Source organism: Ammospiza nelsoni, chromosome 1 (genome assembly GCF_027579445.1).
Source record: "Ammospiza nelsoni isolate bAmmNel1 chromosome 1, bAmmNel1.pri, whole genome shotgun sequence".
Classification (NCBI taxonomy): domain Eukaryota; kingdom Metazoa; phylum Chordata; class Aves; order Passeriformes; family Passerellidae; genus Ammospiza; species Ammospiza nelsoni.
In genome coordinates this window covers 126,872,613-126,885,715 of record NC_080633.1, presented here as the reverse complement: position 1 = coordinate 126,885,715, position 13,103 = coordinate 126,872,613, and the positions used below count along the sequence as shown (strand labels likewise).

The 13,103-nt window shown below is 36.5% G+C and overlaps 1 protein-coding gene across 5 annotated transcripts in view; it reads right to left on the bottom strand.

The window, feature by feature from the left end:
* Positions 1 to 1,378: 1,378 nt before the first annotated feature.
* RALYL (RALY RNA binding protein like) overlaps positions 1,379 to 13,103 on the bottom strand; it is a 368,472-nt gene continuing 356,747 nt past the window's right edge. For all 5 annotated transcript variants that reach the window (XM_059482752.1, XM_059482742.1, XM_059482762.1 and 2 more), the window contains one exon: positions 1,379 to 4,464. In XM_059482752.1, coding sequence (XP_059338735.1) covers positions 4,447 to 4,464 — 18 coding nt within the window. In that variant the 3' untranslated portion in view covers positions 1,379 to 4,446. The remainder of the gene's footprint in view (positions 4,465 to 13,103) is intronic.

The following is a 13,103-nucleotide window of genomic DNA, read 5'->3' as shown; positions in this document are numbered from 1 at the left end:
CCAGTTGGAGGAGACACTGAAGGTACTCATTTAATGACTGTCCACAGGGATAAGTTTGATTCTTATTTTACACAACTTTAGTTGTCTCTAGTTCTAGTAATTATCTAAAGCACAGATCAATGGAAGGATATTTTTTCCACATATGCATACCTACATACCATAGATATATTCAAATACAGTAATATACCAGTAGAGTGGTTATGCAAATTTTTTTCTCCATTACCTTAGGCTGCTAAGTCATGTAGCCAGGACAGTATCAGAAAGATTTAAATGTAACCTTTAGAAACCTTTTTGTTTGGTTAGTGGGATTTATATGGGATGGATGCTCTGCAAACTAGTTTTTGTCAAAATAAAGTATGATACTTGCAGATTAATTCTGTTTGCACAAATGTAGAACAAAAATCTTTCTTTGAGAGGTTAATCAGGAAAAAGTACTTATTACAGCGACCACAAAACTTCAAGCAATTTTTGTTTCAAATGGGTTATTATTCCACCACCCAAATCCCAGCAACTATGTAATTCCCTGTAGCACTCAGTATTTTTTCTAAGCAGTCTCTCAGAGGACTTTCTTACCAGTTTTCTGGAGCTGATTCTTGTAAGGGCATGGATTGTAAACTCAGGGCTCTAACTGCTGTACACAAGAGCCTTTATTTTCTCTTTCTCTTTCATTCTCGTGGCCAGATCATTTCATGGCTGAGAAATGCTCAGAGCTACTGTACTAACTTGTCAAGTTGTGCTGATTTTACCTTGTATTTCAAAACAGTCTTGCTTCCCAACAATACCAATATAATTTGAAATCACTCTCGCAGACTTTGTGGACCAATTTGCTTTAGCTTGCCTGCAAGCAACACCTTGTGAATGGAATAGGGAACTATGAATGCAAAATGAATTTGGATACGGAGCAGAAAATGATAACTATTTTTGGTTTTCATAAATTATGTTCATACTGCTTTTGTGATACGTGAAACACAGAGCTTCCAAGATTAAGAAAAAGCATTTCTTAAATTCAATGAAAATATCCCCACTGTGCCTCCCTCTTTCTCACTCCGCTGAAGAATTCCCTCTTTTCAGGAAGTCCGTCACATTTCTTGTCAATCATTTTTCAATACAGTATGGATCTTAAATTTATCAAACTATTAAAATGATAGCAGGTTTAACATTTTTATACATTTTACAAAAGTTTAGTACTTAATATCATGAATGCCTCCTTCTGTTTGATCTGCTTTGAAAGTTCGTGAAGGATGGTTGTACTACCATTTAATGCCATTTTTCCATGAGAGAAATACATTTTTCCTGTAAAGTGTCATAGAGTCACATTTTAAGAGAAGAAATTGCAAAACTGAATCAGTGCATAAATCAGAGAAAATATTTATTTACAGACATGTAAAAATTATGTTACAACATTTTAAAGAAAACTGTAATGAACCATCAATCTGCTCTAATGCGCAAACTCTTAATGTTTCAAATCTAAATTGCAGTGGCACCAATTAAAAATAGGACTGCTAATAAGATTATAGTTATCTACATAGTTTAAGTACAGTGATTTTTCAAAACTAAAAATGGATCTACAGAGAAAACTAATAGGAACTGCAACAATATGTAGTACAAGGGTTTACAAAAGTAAAAATATTTTTTGTTGATCCAAACTTTAAAGCTTTTTAGTAAACATTTTCCATTCATGCAGCTGCCCATGTTTGAAACAAACATCTGAAATACACAGAGCATATATATCTGTGTAGAAAATGAAGTGGTTTGATTCAGGACTGTCTGTAAAGGATTTTATGACTGTTGACTGTCCAAACTGATTGACAAGATCTTTTATGTTTCCTATTCCTCTGTATTGCAAGGGATGAGCAATGTTGAAAAATCCCACAATTGACAAAACTTATGTCAAACAAGTAACAGATGATGGCAAACAACACCAAGCATACTGCAAACATGGACAGCAGAGAACAAGTAAGCTCTGTCGAAGCCACCAGCATCCTCTGCAGTGGTTTTAAGCAAACATGCCATTGACAAACCTTGCTAGTAATAGGCTGCATGGGGTAACAATCTTCTGGCTTGCAAATGAAATAGTGCCTCAGGGTGTCATCAGAGATGACTTTCGTGTTCAAAATATATTCAGGACCTAAGCTGTGGTGTGAAACAGTGTCGACATTATGATTGTGCAATCATTTCTGTGAGTTTATACTGTAAGGGTAATGACTGTAATGAACGTGTGAAAATCTCAGAGTGCTTTCTGTGAGTATTAGCTCATTTGGAATGGAGGTGGTGAAGAGACAATATACCTAGATGTTTCTCATATCTAGTTTATTAACACAAATATCAGAACTGATCTCCTTAGGTGATTTTCTGCATCTTTAAAGTCAGCCAACAGTTTATGTGATTTAAATGCCCCTTGAGCTGCTGAAGTTTGGAGTTCCTTATTTTTTAACTATCAGCTGAAGGCAGAAATCCCAAAATGGCAATTCTGTTTGCATTTTTACAGTTAAAAATGTTCATAACCCATATTAAGAGATAGAAAATGGAGAAGTATTTCACCTGCTGATTTGACCTAACATTTCACTTACAAGGAGTAATATTTTTTTCCTGCACATTTCTTGGAGAGTCAGCCCTGATAAACTCTGAAGCTGCAGTTCTTTATGCTCAGGTGTAACTACTTATACTAGTCTTTCCTTTTTAAGGAGCTGGATACCACTCAGCACTTATGTAAACCATGTAACTCCACATACAATAGACAAAAGCTAAATATAAGGTACACAAACGTTAACTGAGAGTGCAATGTCACATAGCTACCTAGTGAAAAACATTCTCACTCAGTAATAGGCAATTAAAATGTATGCTTTGCTTCCAAATTTTTGAAAAATATCAGTCCTTCTTTGTTGATGATCCCCATACCAGAAACTTGACCAGAGATCTTGAGCTCCCACCAGCTTACATCCACACTACTTGAGGTGAACCTGTCATCTCAGAAACTGCTTCTTAAAACAGAAATTTAAAGTTAGATCTTTTTAAAAGTCTCTCTGGTATCTTTTGTTTTCTCTTGTTTTCAGCCTACAGAGAATGATTGAAAGGGCAAGGCAAGAGTTCATTTTTGTAGTGCTGGATGATCTGAAATAGCAAGTACCCCAGTCATGGAGCTCAGTGATCAGGGCTCAGCACTGCAGACTGGGTCTGTGCTCCATTTGACTGTGTAAGATACTTCCTAAATTAATGTCTCTCCCTCTTGGGAGGCTGTAGCTAATAAATAATTTATTTACCCTGCAATCACTTTAAAGACATGTCTATTTCTCTATGAGTACCATTCACATAAAGATGTGGATGAATAAATACATATTCCTTGTTTCATGTAATCTGCAATGTTAAAGACGTCTGACTTTGGGATGGTGAACAAGTTGGTACTTTTCTAGGGGAAGAAGTCCTTGTGCCCATATGCTTTTTTTATCTTTAATGTCTCAGTAACACAAGAGAAATAATGCATCCATTCTGTTTTGAAGGGAAATATGATTTATTATAAAATTCTATACTGGGATTCCCCCCACATCTGTAATAATTAATTATTCCAACTTCAGGCTTTTAGGAGGGCCTTAGGATTTTGTGGTTGGAAAGACTACTGCCAGAAAAGAACCCAAAAAGTAATAAGTAGGCTAACTCAGGCTGTCAGATATTGGCAGGCTATAAGTAATTTTTCTGGCTAGACAGGAGGCTGACTGACTTTCCATATGGTAGCAACAAACTGCCTTTAAAGATTTGTAAGAACAGCTGTAACAACTGTCTGATGAATGGCATCACAGAGAGGGCTTATCTGAAGAAGAGGATTTACAGGAGGATGCAATTTACAGTTTATCAAGAATTGCTCTCTTATTTTGACATTTTCACTTTTTAGAAGTTATTCTATTACCAAATGTAATTATTTCCAATGACAAATAAATTGAATAAAATAATGGGAAATACCATACAATGTATTTGATTGTGGCACTGATCAAAATGGTCTTGTTTGAACTAAGCAGTAAACAAAGAAGTGCAATATCACCTGACTCTAAATATGGTAAAACAGTAAACGTGCTAATCATAAAAATAGCTTTTAGAAATATACATTTGTATACAGTGTTTTCCACACCTGTTAAATACGTCCTTCATATTATTATGATACAGTACATTGGCCTTTAAGACATCAAAATTAAAAAAATAATACCAATAATTAGCCAGAGAAAACCACATTTACAATCTAAACCATAAAAATCTGACAATTGTACAGCTTAGAACATATAAGAAATGGAGTTTCTAATATTTGAACAATAATGTCCATTTTAATAAGTAAATTGAATTTCATACAAATTGAGTCAAAGGTGTTGTCAGCCAGTAAGAAACTGCAGTTCACAATTTTCTGTGGGGAAGTCAGAGTTTCTCTTCTCAGCCTTCAGGGGGTTCACACATGACATTTCATCACTTGATCTGTAGAAACTGAGAATGAAATGTTGGCTTTAGTACGAAAGCATAGAATTTCTTCCAAGAGAACCTCAAAAAGAAACCAAGACAGCTGGGGAAAAGAGCCAACAGGACTATGACTTGACTTTTTTCACAAATCAAGCAAATATCAATGTCTATAATGCTTTCCCACCTTAAACCATCAAAGGTTAAAAGAAGAATAGTGCTCCTGCAGCAGTGGGCAGTCAGGACTGTGCAACAGTTTTGAGTTGACTGTACGGCCCAAAATAATAACAGCAAATCAAACTAGAGCTATTGAAGCTGAAGTATAGCTCCCCTCAATAATGCTATGCAAACAACTCCTGAATAATTTCTATTTTAGCAGCAGGAAATAGAATAATGTATCTTGGCGGCTTTGCAATGAAGTGTTTTATTTGCATAATAGCATTCAATCTAAATAAATTGCATGTAGAATTCTTTGCTTCAGTCCCATCATGCTATTTATATAACTTACTCCATTTCCATTGGCTGTGTGCTTTCAGCAATGCCTACGGTTACCAGATTGATGGATTTCTCCTCAGTAGCTTCCCTTTTACTTTGCCTATTTTGCTACTGTTTTTGTGTACCTGCCACAGGATATAACTAAATATCCTTTGGGATCTTTTGTTGCTTTATCAGCCACATCGTGAAAATGCAAAAGTCCAGTGTAGCCAACACTTTTAAGGTTCGTTCTTCCAGCAGAGGCTGGAGGCAGATTGCATCTAAATATCTGAGTCCTGCTATGTGACCCATTAATGCTAGCAGCTCCAAGTAGGCATTGAGTGATGCTGCAGGGAAGCATAATGCACACCAGCTCCACCTACCCACAGGGAAACTGACAGCACTTTCCTAATTGCATCTGTTTGGAAAACTGACAGTAGAGAATGTTAGCAGAAGTAGATGGTTTCTTTTTTTTGAAGCGAAATTTTCAACCCAAGTTTAAAAAAAAAAAATGTTGACAGGAAAAATATTTTCAGCCAATCTTTTCTGCACTCCTTTTTTTTTGGGGGGGGGGGGGTGGAGTCTATCTTGTTTTATAACTGAAAAAGGAAACAGCTGATGAAACCTGGTGCACTTCTGATCAAATGCTGAAAAGCTCCCAGATGTTCTTTTCAGCCAATTAAAATTAAAATGTTAAAATTTCCATTTACTGGAAACCTGGTTTTTCAGAAACATCCAAGTCACTGCAGGACTGGGCTCCTGACCTTTGAAGAAGTCAGACATCAGATTTCCCCTTCTCTGCAAAGAGAGCACCAGATCTGTGCTTGTGGTCTTCACAGGTAACCAGGATTAGGGAGAAAAGCTCGTGTGAGAGATCCCAGAATTTTCTTCTTTAAGTTAAATCATCCAGACACTATTATTCTCTACTTGCACAGAGCATCTCTCATGTTTTAGGTCTGATCCCTAGAGAGACTAACTATTATAAAGACCTTTAAATTCTTCCCTTAAGTCTGAGAGGGGCTTAATGGTTTTTAACTAGCTATTCATGTTAGAAGGAGTAAAAAAAAAAAAAAAATCTCACTGTACATCCTATTAGCTCCAAGGAGAGTTACTCTTTTCTAGTCTTTTTTTCAACTATGCTTTGCTATTCCATTATGCCATTATAAGAAGCAACAATTATGAAAGCAATAAGAGGTAGACTTTCAAGTTATTTATCAAAGCTTTTTTTCCCTTGCCATAAACCTTTCAGGCCTTTACCTGTCACAGCACTAAAGAGCTTCATTAGGTTGCTATTGTGCAACATTAATGTTGCTAACCATCTGGACCCAAGTCACCAATGCTGCTTTGCTGTTGGTTGGAAACAGTGATAAAAATTTAGCAACTCCACCAGTCCAAAATATTCCTGTGTTCTTCCTTCAGTACATGGTTTTCTTATTTCCCTCTCACTAGAAATAATGGTAAAGTCTGAGAGGAAATATTAAAATCTGAAATAGCCAAACTTTTATTTTCCCTGTAATGACAGGAATCCAGGGCTATGATTAATACAGAGTAATTCAATGCTAATTTCATCCCATTTCTTTCTTCTGAATAGTGTGCAATTTATCATCTGCCTTTATGGCAGTGCTGATGATATTAAAAAACCCTCATGATGACTAGTGGGCTTTTTAAATTTTTTTTCATTTTTTTCCCTTATATAAAAACATCTCCTGACACAACAAGGATGAACTGAATTACATTTAAGCCAGTAATAAGGCTTTCATTTGATGTAGCTCTAACAGAAAACCACTTTAGAAAGTGTGATTTGAACATAATGCATTTTAAGAATTGAATAACTCAACTGAGCATATAGACTTGGCGTCCGTAGACAATATCAAAGAAATTCTATATACTGTCCTAATTGCTATCATAATCTCTGAAAGAAAGATGGAAAGAGTTTATGGAATATTTATTGGTTCATTTTCCATCTGAAATTATTTCTGCTGCTTTTTTCCTTATGTGGATTGCTTTTTGAGCATGAGGTATTGGAAACACTCTTCTTAGGCATAACACTGTATTTCAGTCTTCCAAAAATGCTATTGCTACTGTTGTTATAGTTCTAGTATAATCCTTCTGGCATTTTTGCCAAATTCAAATTCTGCTAGATTAACTTAATTTTAACTATACACATTGTATATAACATGGGAAAGCCAAAGTTAAATTGTTTTCTTCTCACAGGGTTTATGGGAAGAGCATTCTGGGTAAATGTACAGGAATAAATCTTACTGTATGAGAGGGTAAATTCAGCATATGTTTTTGGGAGGGAGCATTAGGAATGTGCTTTGACTAAATGACACTAAAGATGTACATGATTAACATCTTACCTTGTTAAGAAAATGCTTAAAGAAAAGTCCCACAGAATATAGTTGTTACAGACTCCACCGTATGGTTTATCCCACAATAAGAAATAAGAGCATCCAAAATACAGACAAATGAAAGACATTCATCTGAAAAAATGCATCTGTTTTTAAAGAATCCTTTGCTCTAGGTGGCTTTTATGATCAAATTAATCTTAGAAACTCTCAGAAAACGCAGCTACAAAGAGGATGGATGGGTGATGGTTGACGTATACATGTGAACTTGCAACCCAAAGCCTCAAGTGTCCTTCCTCTTACTCTCCTGTCTGTTTTTCCTTGCCAGACAAACCCATTCTCAGGACTGGAATTCTCATTTTAATAACTATAATGGAGGCATCTGAAGCTACTGCTGACCACTGCTTGGTAAAATTGCACATGTATCTCTTGCAGGCTCCTCTTGAGTAGGAGACTTGATGCTTGACAACTTTCTAGGTTTCTGCTGGTGTCTGACTATGCTTTGACAGAAGGTTATGTGACTGCCATACATCACTTTCTGCAAAACAATGGCAAGCTCCATTAAAATGCAGCAGGTGCACTGTCCTTTCACTCCCAATGCTGGCCCTCATTCTTGCACTACCTCAAACTGCAACTGTAGCACAACTGCTTTCATTACATCTGATGTTCATTCCTAACACTGTTATCTGTGCAACTGAGTGTTCTGAATCCAAGTCTACAGATGCTGCTCTTTTGTCCTCTGGATAGCATTTTTGTCCTTAGGATAGCATACTCTGTTTCATCTTTAATAATTTATATTCATTATGAAATGCACTTTCTGGACAGCCAAAGAGATGAAAAATAGAATCTACTTGCAGAGCAGGCTTTAAAAAAAAATGCAGAACAAACACAAAAAATAGCCAAAACTTAGTTAGCCATTATTGATCTAGATATTTATGTAAAATGAGAAAAATCATAATGCAGTACAGAAAGTAGTAAAGCAATTTGCCATTCTGTTTATTAGCTATGTCTAACTCAAGGCAATGTCCTCCTTTTCTCTTAAGCAGGCATTCAGAATGAGTACAAAACACTGTAATTTATATTTGTAAGGTACCATGGGAACATGCACATTTGTTGGCTTTTACACAGCATTCTTCATCATCAGTGGGAAGCCACGAAGAACGAGCAGAGCTTACCAAGGAACACTGAATTTGTATTAGCTATCACATTGACTTCACAGCTGTGTTCATTTGAGGTACACCTTGCACTTTGTCCCTTGATTTAAAGCATAAAATCTCTAACTCAGTAACAGTCATAGAAGTGGTTTAGTTTAATGCCCCCATATGAAATGTAAATGCTCAGTTCAGCATGTGCGAGCAGGGGAACATGAATGTGTATCACACTTTTGCTGCTTTCAGTTGGAACCCTTGCAAAACATGAAAAACAAAATGTTGGCAGTGACGCAAAATTTTTTGTAATGAACTAGTGATAGAATATTCTCTGCATTTAATAAATAGAGTGATTGTACAGTTTGATAAATATTAATAAAAGATAAATAAAAGAATGACTTGCACCTTCTTTAAACCCTTCTTCAATTGATGTAACCTAATCATTATGTTTTTGACTCTGCCAATCATACTTTAATTGCTAAAAACATTACAGAATTGTTTTTCTGTTCAGTGAACAGCTTAATTGCTTTGAAGTGCTAGTATTTATGTGAGTACTTGTGAGAATGATTGTTTTAGTCATCAGTGAAAACAAACTTCTATCTTCTCTGTATTAAAATGCTCTGTTTCACTTCTTTGTCCAATAAAAATCAGCAGGAATAATAAGATAGCCCTATCAGATACTGATTTCTCCCCTAGATCATCAGATCTTTTCTTTCTCAGAGTCCAGGCAGAATTGTGACAAATGCTTTTGATTGTAGTGTTGGAGACAGGATCCAATATTTGGAGAGTGCTAGTGAGGACACACTGCAGCTGAGATGATGGTGAGGTGTGAGACTGAAGGAATGACTTTGGGAATAGAGTCAGCATGGTCATTAGAGAGCTTGAGTGGGGCCATGAAGGCAAGAAGTGGATCTTCCCACTTTATTTAGGCTGTGTGTATTTCTCCTGCTAGACTGCTTTTGCAGCAAAATCTTCCTCTGCAATGTCCTCTATAGCAGTAGGAAAAGACTTAGGGACTAGTAGCACAGTTTTTGGTGACAGTGGGAGGGATCTGAAGCTGGAGGCATGGAGTCTTCTGCAGAGTGTGGCGTGGGCCAGGATCTCCAAGCAGATGTGCAAGAGGTTGGATGGTGGGGAGGTGGTGCTTTAGCAGACCTCACTGCCCTGAAGTCTTTACCAGAATTTTACCAGATCATTACCAGAATCTTTACCACATTGCTACACCATGGTGAAACTGTTCCCACCAAGCTCCCGTTCCTGCTCTCTCTTGGCTGATAAAGCCAATCCAAGTACAGTAATGAATCACTCCCTTATGCTGTCCACAGAGTTCCCTCAGCCCATACCTATGTGCCTTGAGGGACACTCAACACCTTATTGGGATCTAGTGCCAAATAAACTAGAGAAAAAAATGTTACACCTTTGTTTATCCCTGCATATGAGTGGCTATTCATAGCAAATTCCCAGGGCTGTGGCTCTCATTGGAGATCCCTGGGTGTTTCTGTTCCTTGGGACGATGCCTGCTCCATGAGGAGCAAGCCCAACTGAGTCCTATCATGATTCATGATAAGTACTCTACTTTATCATCTGAATGCTACAGAGGACATGCTTTTAAGTTACAGGGTGGTGTAAAAAAAGCTGTAGACTAAAATTCCTACTGAATTAATCTCTGCTTAATGTGAGGAGTAGGAATTCTCTAGTGTGAGATTAGGTGGTCCAATTAGTCTTAATGGTCATGGCAAAAGTTCCTGTCCTACTAATGTCAAGGGTGCAGTTTTGAACACACAGTTTAATGCATAAAGGAACTACTAAAACTTGTACCCTGAGGCAGTTTAATATGTCTACATTTTAGAAATGTGTTTTTAAAATAAATTAAAGTAGGAGCTTACAAGAAGAATTGCCTTAAAGTAATTATGCGGAAAGCCCCTAATAAACTTTCTCACTATTTCCAAAGTAGAGTTTAGATAAGTATCAAAAACCAAAGGGCATCCATTCCAGGCAAAATAATTGTAGGCAATGACAGGAATAAATCTCAATGTGTTGAGATGAGGAGTGTTCTGGCTAATCAATCAGAGATTTTTCAGGTATTTGGAGGCAGAAGTTTTACTCAACTGAGCAACCAAGGCATAAAAAAATAGAAAAGAAATGGGAAGGAGGGAGTGCTGGAGGAAGATGTTGGAAGCATATAACATGAGACAGAGATACTGGGAAAGCCCGGAGTAAACCATAGGAAGTAGGGGTGGAATGAGACAAACAATGCAAAATTAATATTTAAATGGTGACAGAATAATGAATTAAGACAGTCAATTGAATATACAGGATGTAGAGTTATATGCTTAAAACTGTCATCGGTGAAGGTCTTGCTGTGGCAGTGTGATGCAGGTGGAAATGGCAATAAAAGATGGTTCTATTTAAAACAATTTTTTAATTTTTATTTTCCTGCCTAATGCCTATTTGAATGCACAGTGCACAGTAATGCATAAAATTTTGGTTTTATGAGGATTTCAAGAGACATTAATTAAAAAAAAAAGTTAGAAAGCAAAATGTTGGACTTGGGATCAAATTGTGGTCTGCAAATGGTGCAGAATCTCATAATGGCTGGGAAAGGATTATTATAACCCTGCAAAGAGGAAGCAGAGAAGAATTTAGCCTTTTCATTCTCTATTTATTTGGTCTGGAAAACACTTTGCTTCTTTTGAAAGACTACAGAACTGTAGTGTAATTTTAGATATCAATAGCAACAACAATTTGGAAACTTCAGACACACATAGCAGCGTGACAAGCTGGATAAGTTGGTATTTGATTAACTTCCAAATCTTCATTTTGGCAGACTGAGCTTGTCTTATTCTCACTGATTGCTTTTTTTTTTGTTGAAATGGCAATTACAGTTCTATCACCTTCTAAATAACTTCCCTTTTCTGAGGTGTGTAAATGCCTATGTATGGATAAATTCAATCTACCTTTCATGTTTTGATATTAATCATGCAGAAAATCTTCTTAGTACAGATGTATATTTACTAAAAAAATGGAGACCTTTTGGAGTAATTGAGTCACTAGCTGTAGTGGCTCTGCAATTTGTAATGAAAAAAGAATTTACAATTTTGCCTTTTAGTATGGAAAAATAACAATCTTTTGGCTTTTCAATGTCTGCACCTCTTTACTTGAGTGAAGGATTTCAACAGAAAAATGTTTCCTTTGAGAGTTTTCCATTCAGCATTTTTGATGCTCAAGGTTACTGATAAAGCCTGTGAAATGAGTGTTTTTTAGGGGAATTAAAACTCTTTATTTTCAAAGACTGAAACACCAGGGAAAATGTGTCATGCATGACAATTGCTCAATTTCAGTTAAATCTTAGAATTTGATGATTAAGCTGATAGACTCAAATCCATAGCACAGACCCAATGGCTGTCTCGAGCTTTTCCAGAGGATTTCTGTGTCCCAGTGAATGCCTAGAAAACATCAGTGTCCCCCTTCTCATCAATCACTTTCCCAACAGACCTCATACTGCTGCTTTGGTGTCTATCCTAGGTTACTGCTCTGATGCTTATTTCCCCTGTGCACAGATGGGGATGGTTGGCTGCAAGTGATGGGTGAGCAAAACCCAGTGCAGCACCTTCACCAAGTCACCCAGATTTTACCAGAATCAGCCAAAGTGCAGGGAAGTAAAAGAAGGGCTGCTACACCAGAATTAGTTAAAATTGCACTGGCTAAAATATTCATGGGTGGAAACTAAAATCAATCTTCTTATTTAAAGTGTTGAGTTACTTCAATTAATTTCTGATCTTTCTTTTTCAGCCATAAGGTACAGCAAAAAGCCTGTGATATTTTTTAGAAGTCATCATCGCCCTCACCTGTAAAGGAATCCAGGTTTGCTTCTAAGAGGTGGAAGTTTGGCTGTCCTTGTTTCTGCACTTCACTCAGAGGTTGACTCTATGCTCATAAATTTTGGGCCAGCAAAATCTGTGGAGCTAATTTGGACCTACTTAGACTAAATAAAAATAATGAGGCTACTAATACTGAATATTAAGGTCAACTACATTATACCAGAGAAGAGTTCATCTTATTTAGGCAAATATTTTGTTTACATGTCTAAGAGAATTTTTGGCCTGATCTGACTGCATTGTTTACCTCTGATTAAATTCACTGAGTGGTGTGTGATTTTGTTTTGTTTTTAAGTTGGAGGGAAAGCAGATGTTTTTGATGGAGCCTGAGCCATTAAAATTAAATATTTGCTGTCTCAAAATTATCAAACACCGTGACTATTTTTTTAAATGATGACTGAGACTTCAGGCAGGTCAAGACATATGGCACGGCACAATGAAAAAAGTAAAACAGATTCATTGAAGAATATATAGCCTGTTCAACAGATATTTTTCTTTATTGGAAATAATTTAATTTTTGTAAGTTTAAATAGTTGGGAATGGTCCTTTCTTACATGTCAAAGAAGGGCACCTGTTGGTCTGACCTCAGAAAGAGGTGATAATTCTACCTGCACATTCTGAGACACATTGCCTACCACATGGGGTCAGTGTCAAAGCTGAGAACAGGACACAAAATTCCTGATCCCACATACTTTCCTTAAAAATGAGATAAATATAAGAGAAAACCCATTGTTTTTAAGCTCTTTTTCTTTAAATCCATAGGATTCTAATGTCTCTAAATTAAGTATATTATTATCAATATTATTTATAACAAGGTTTTA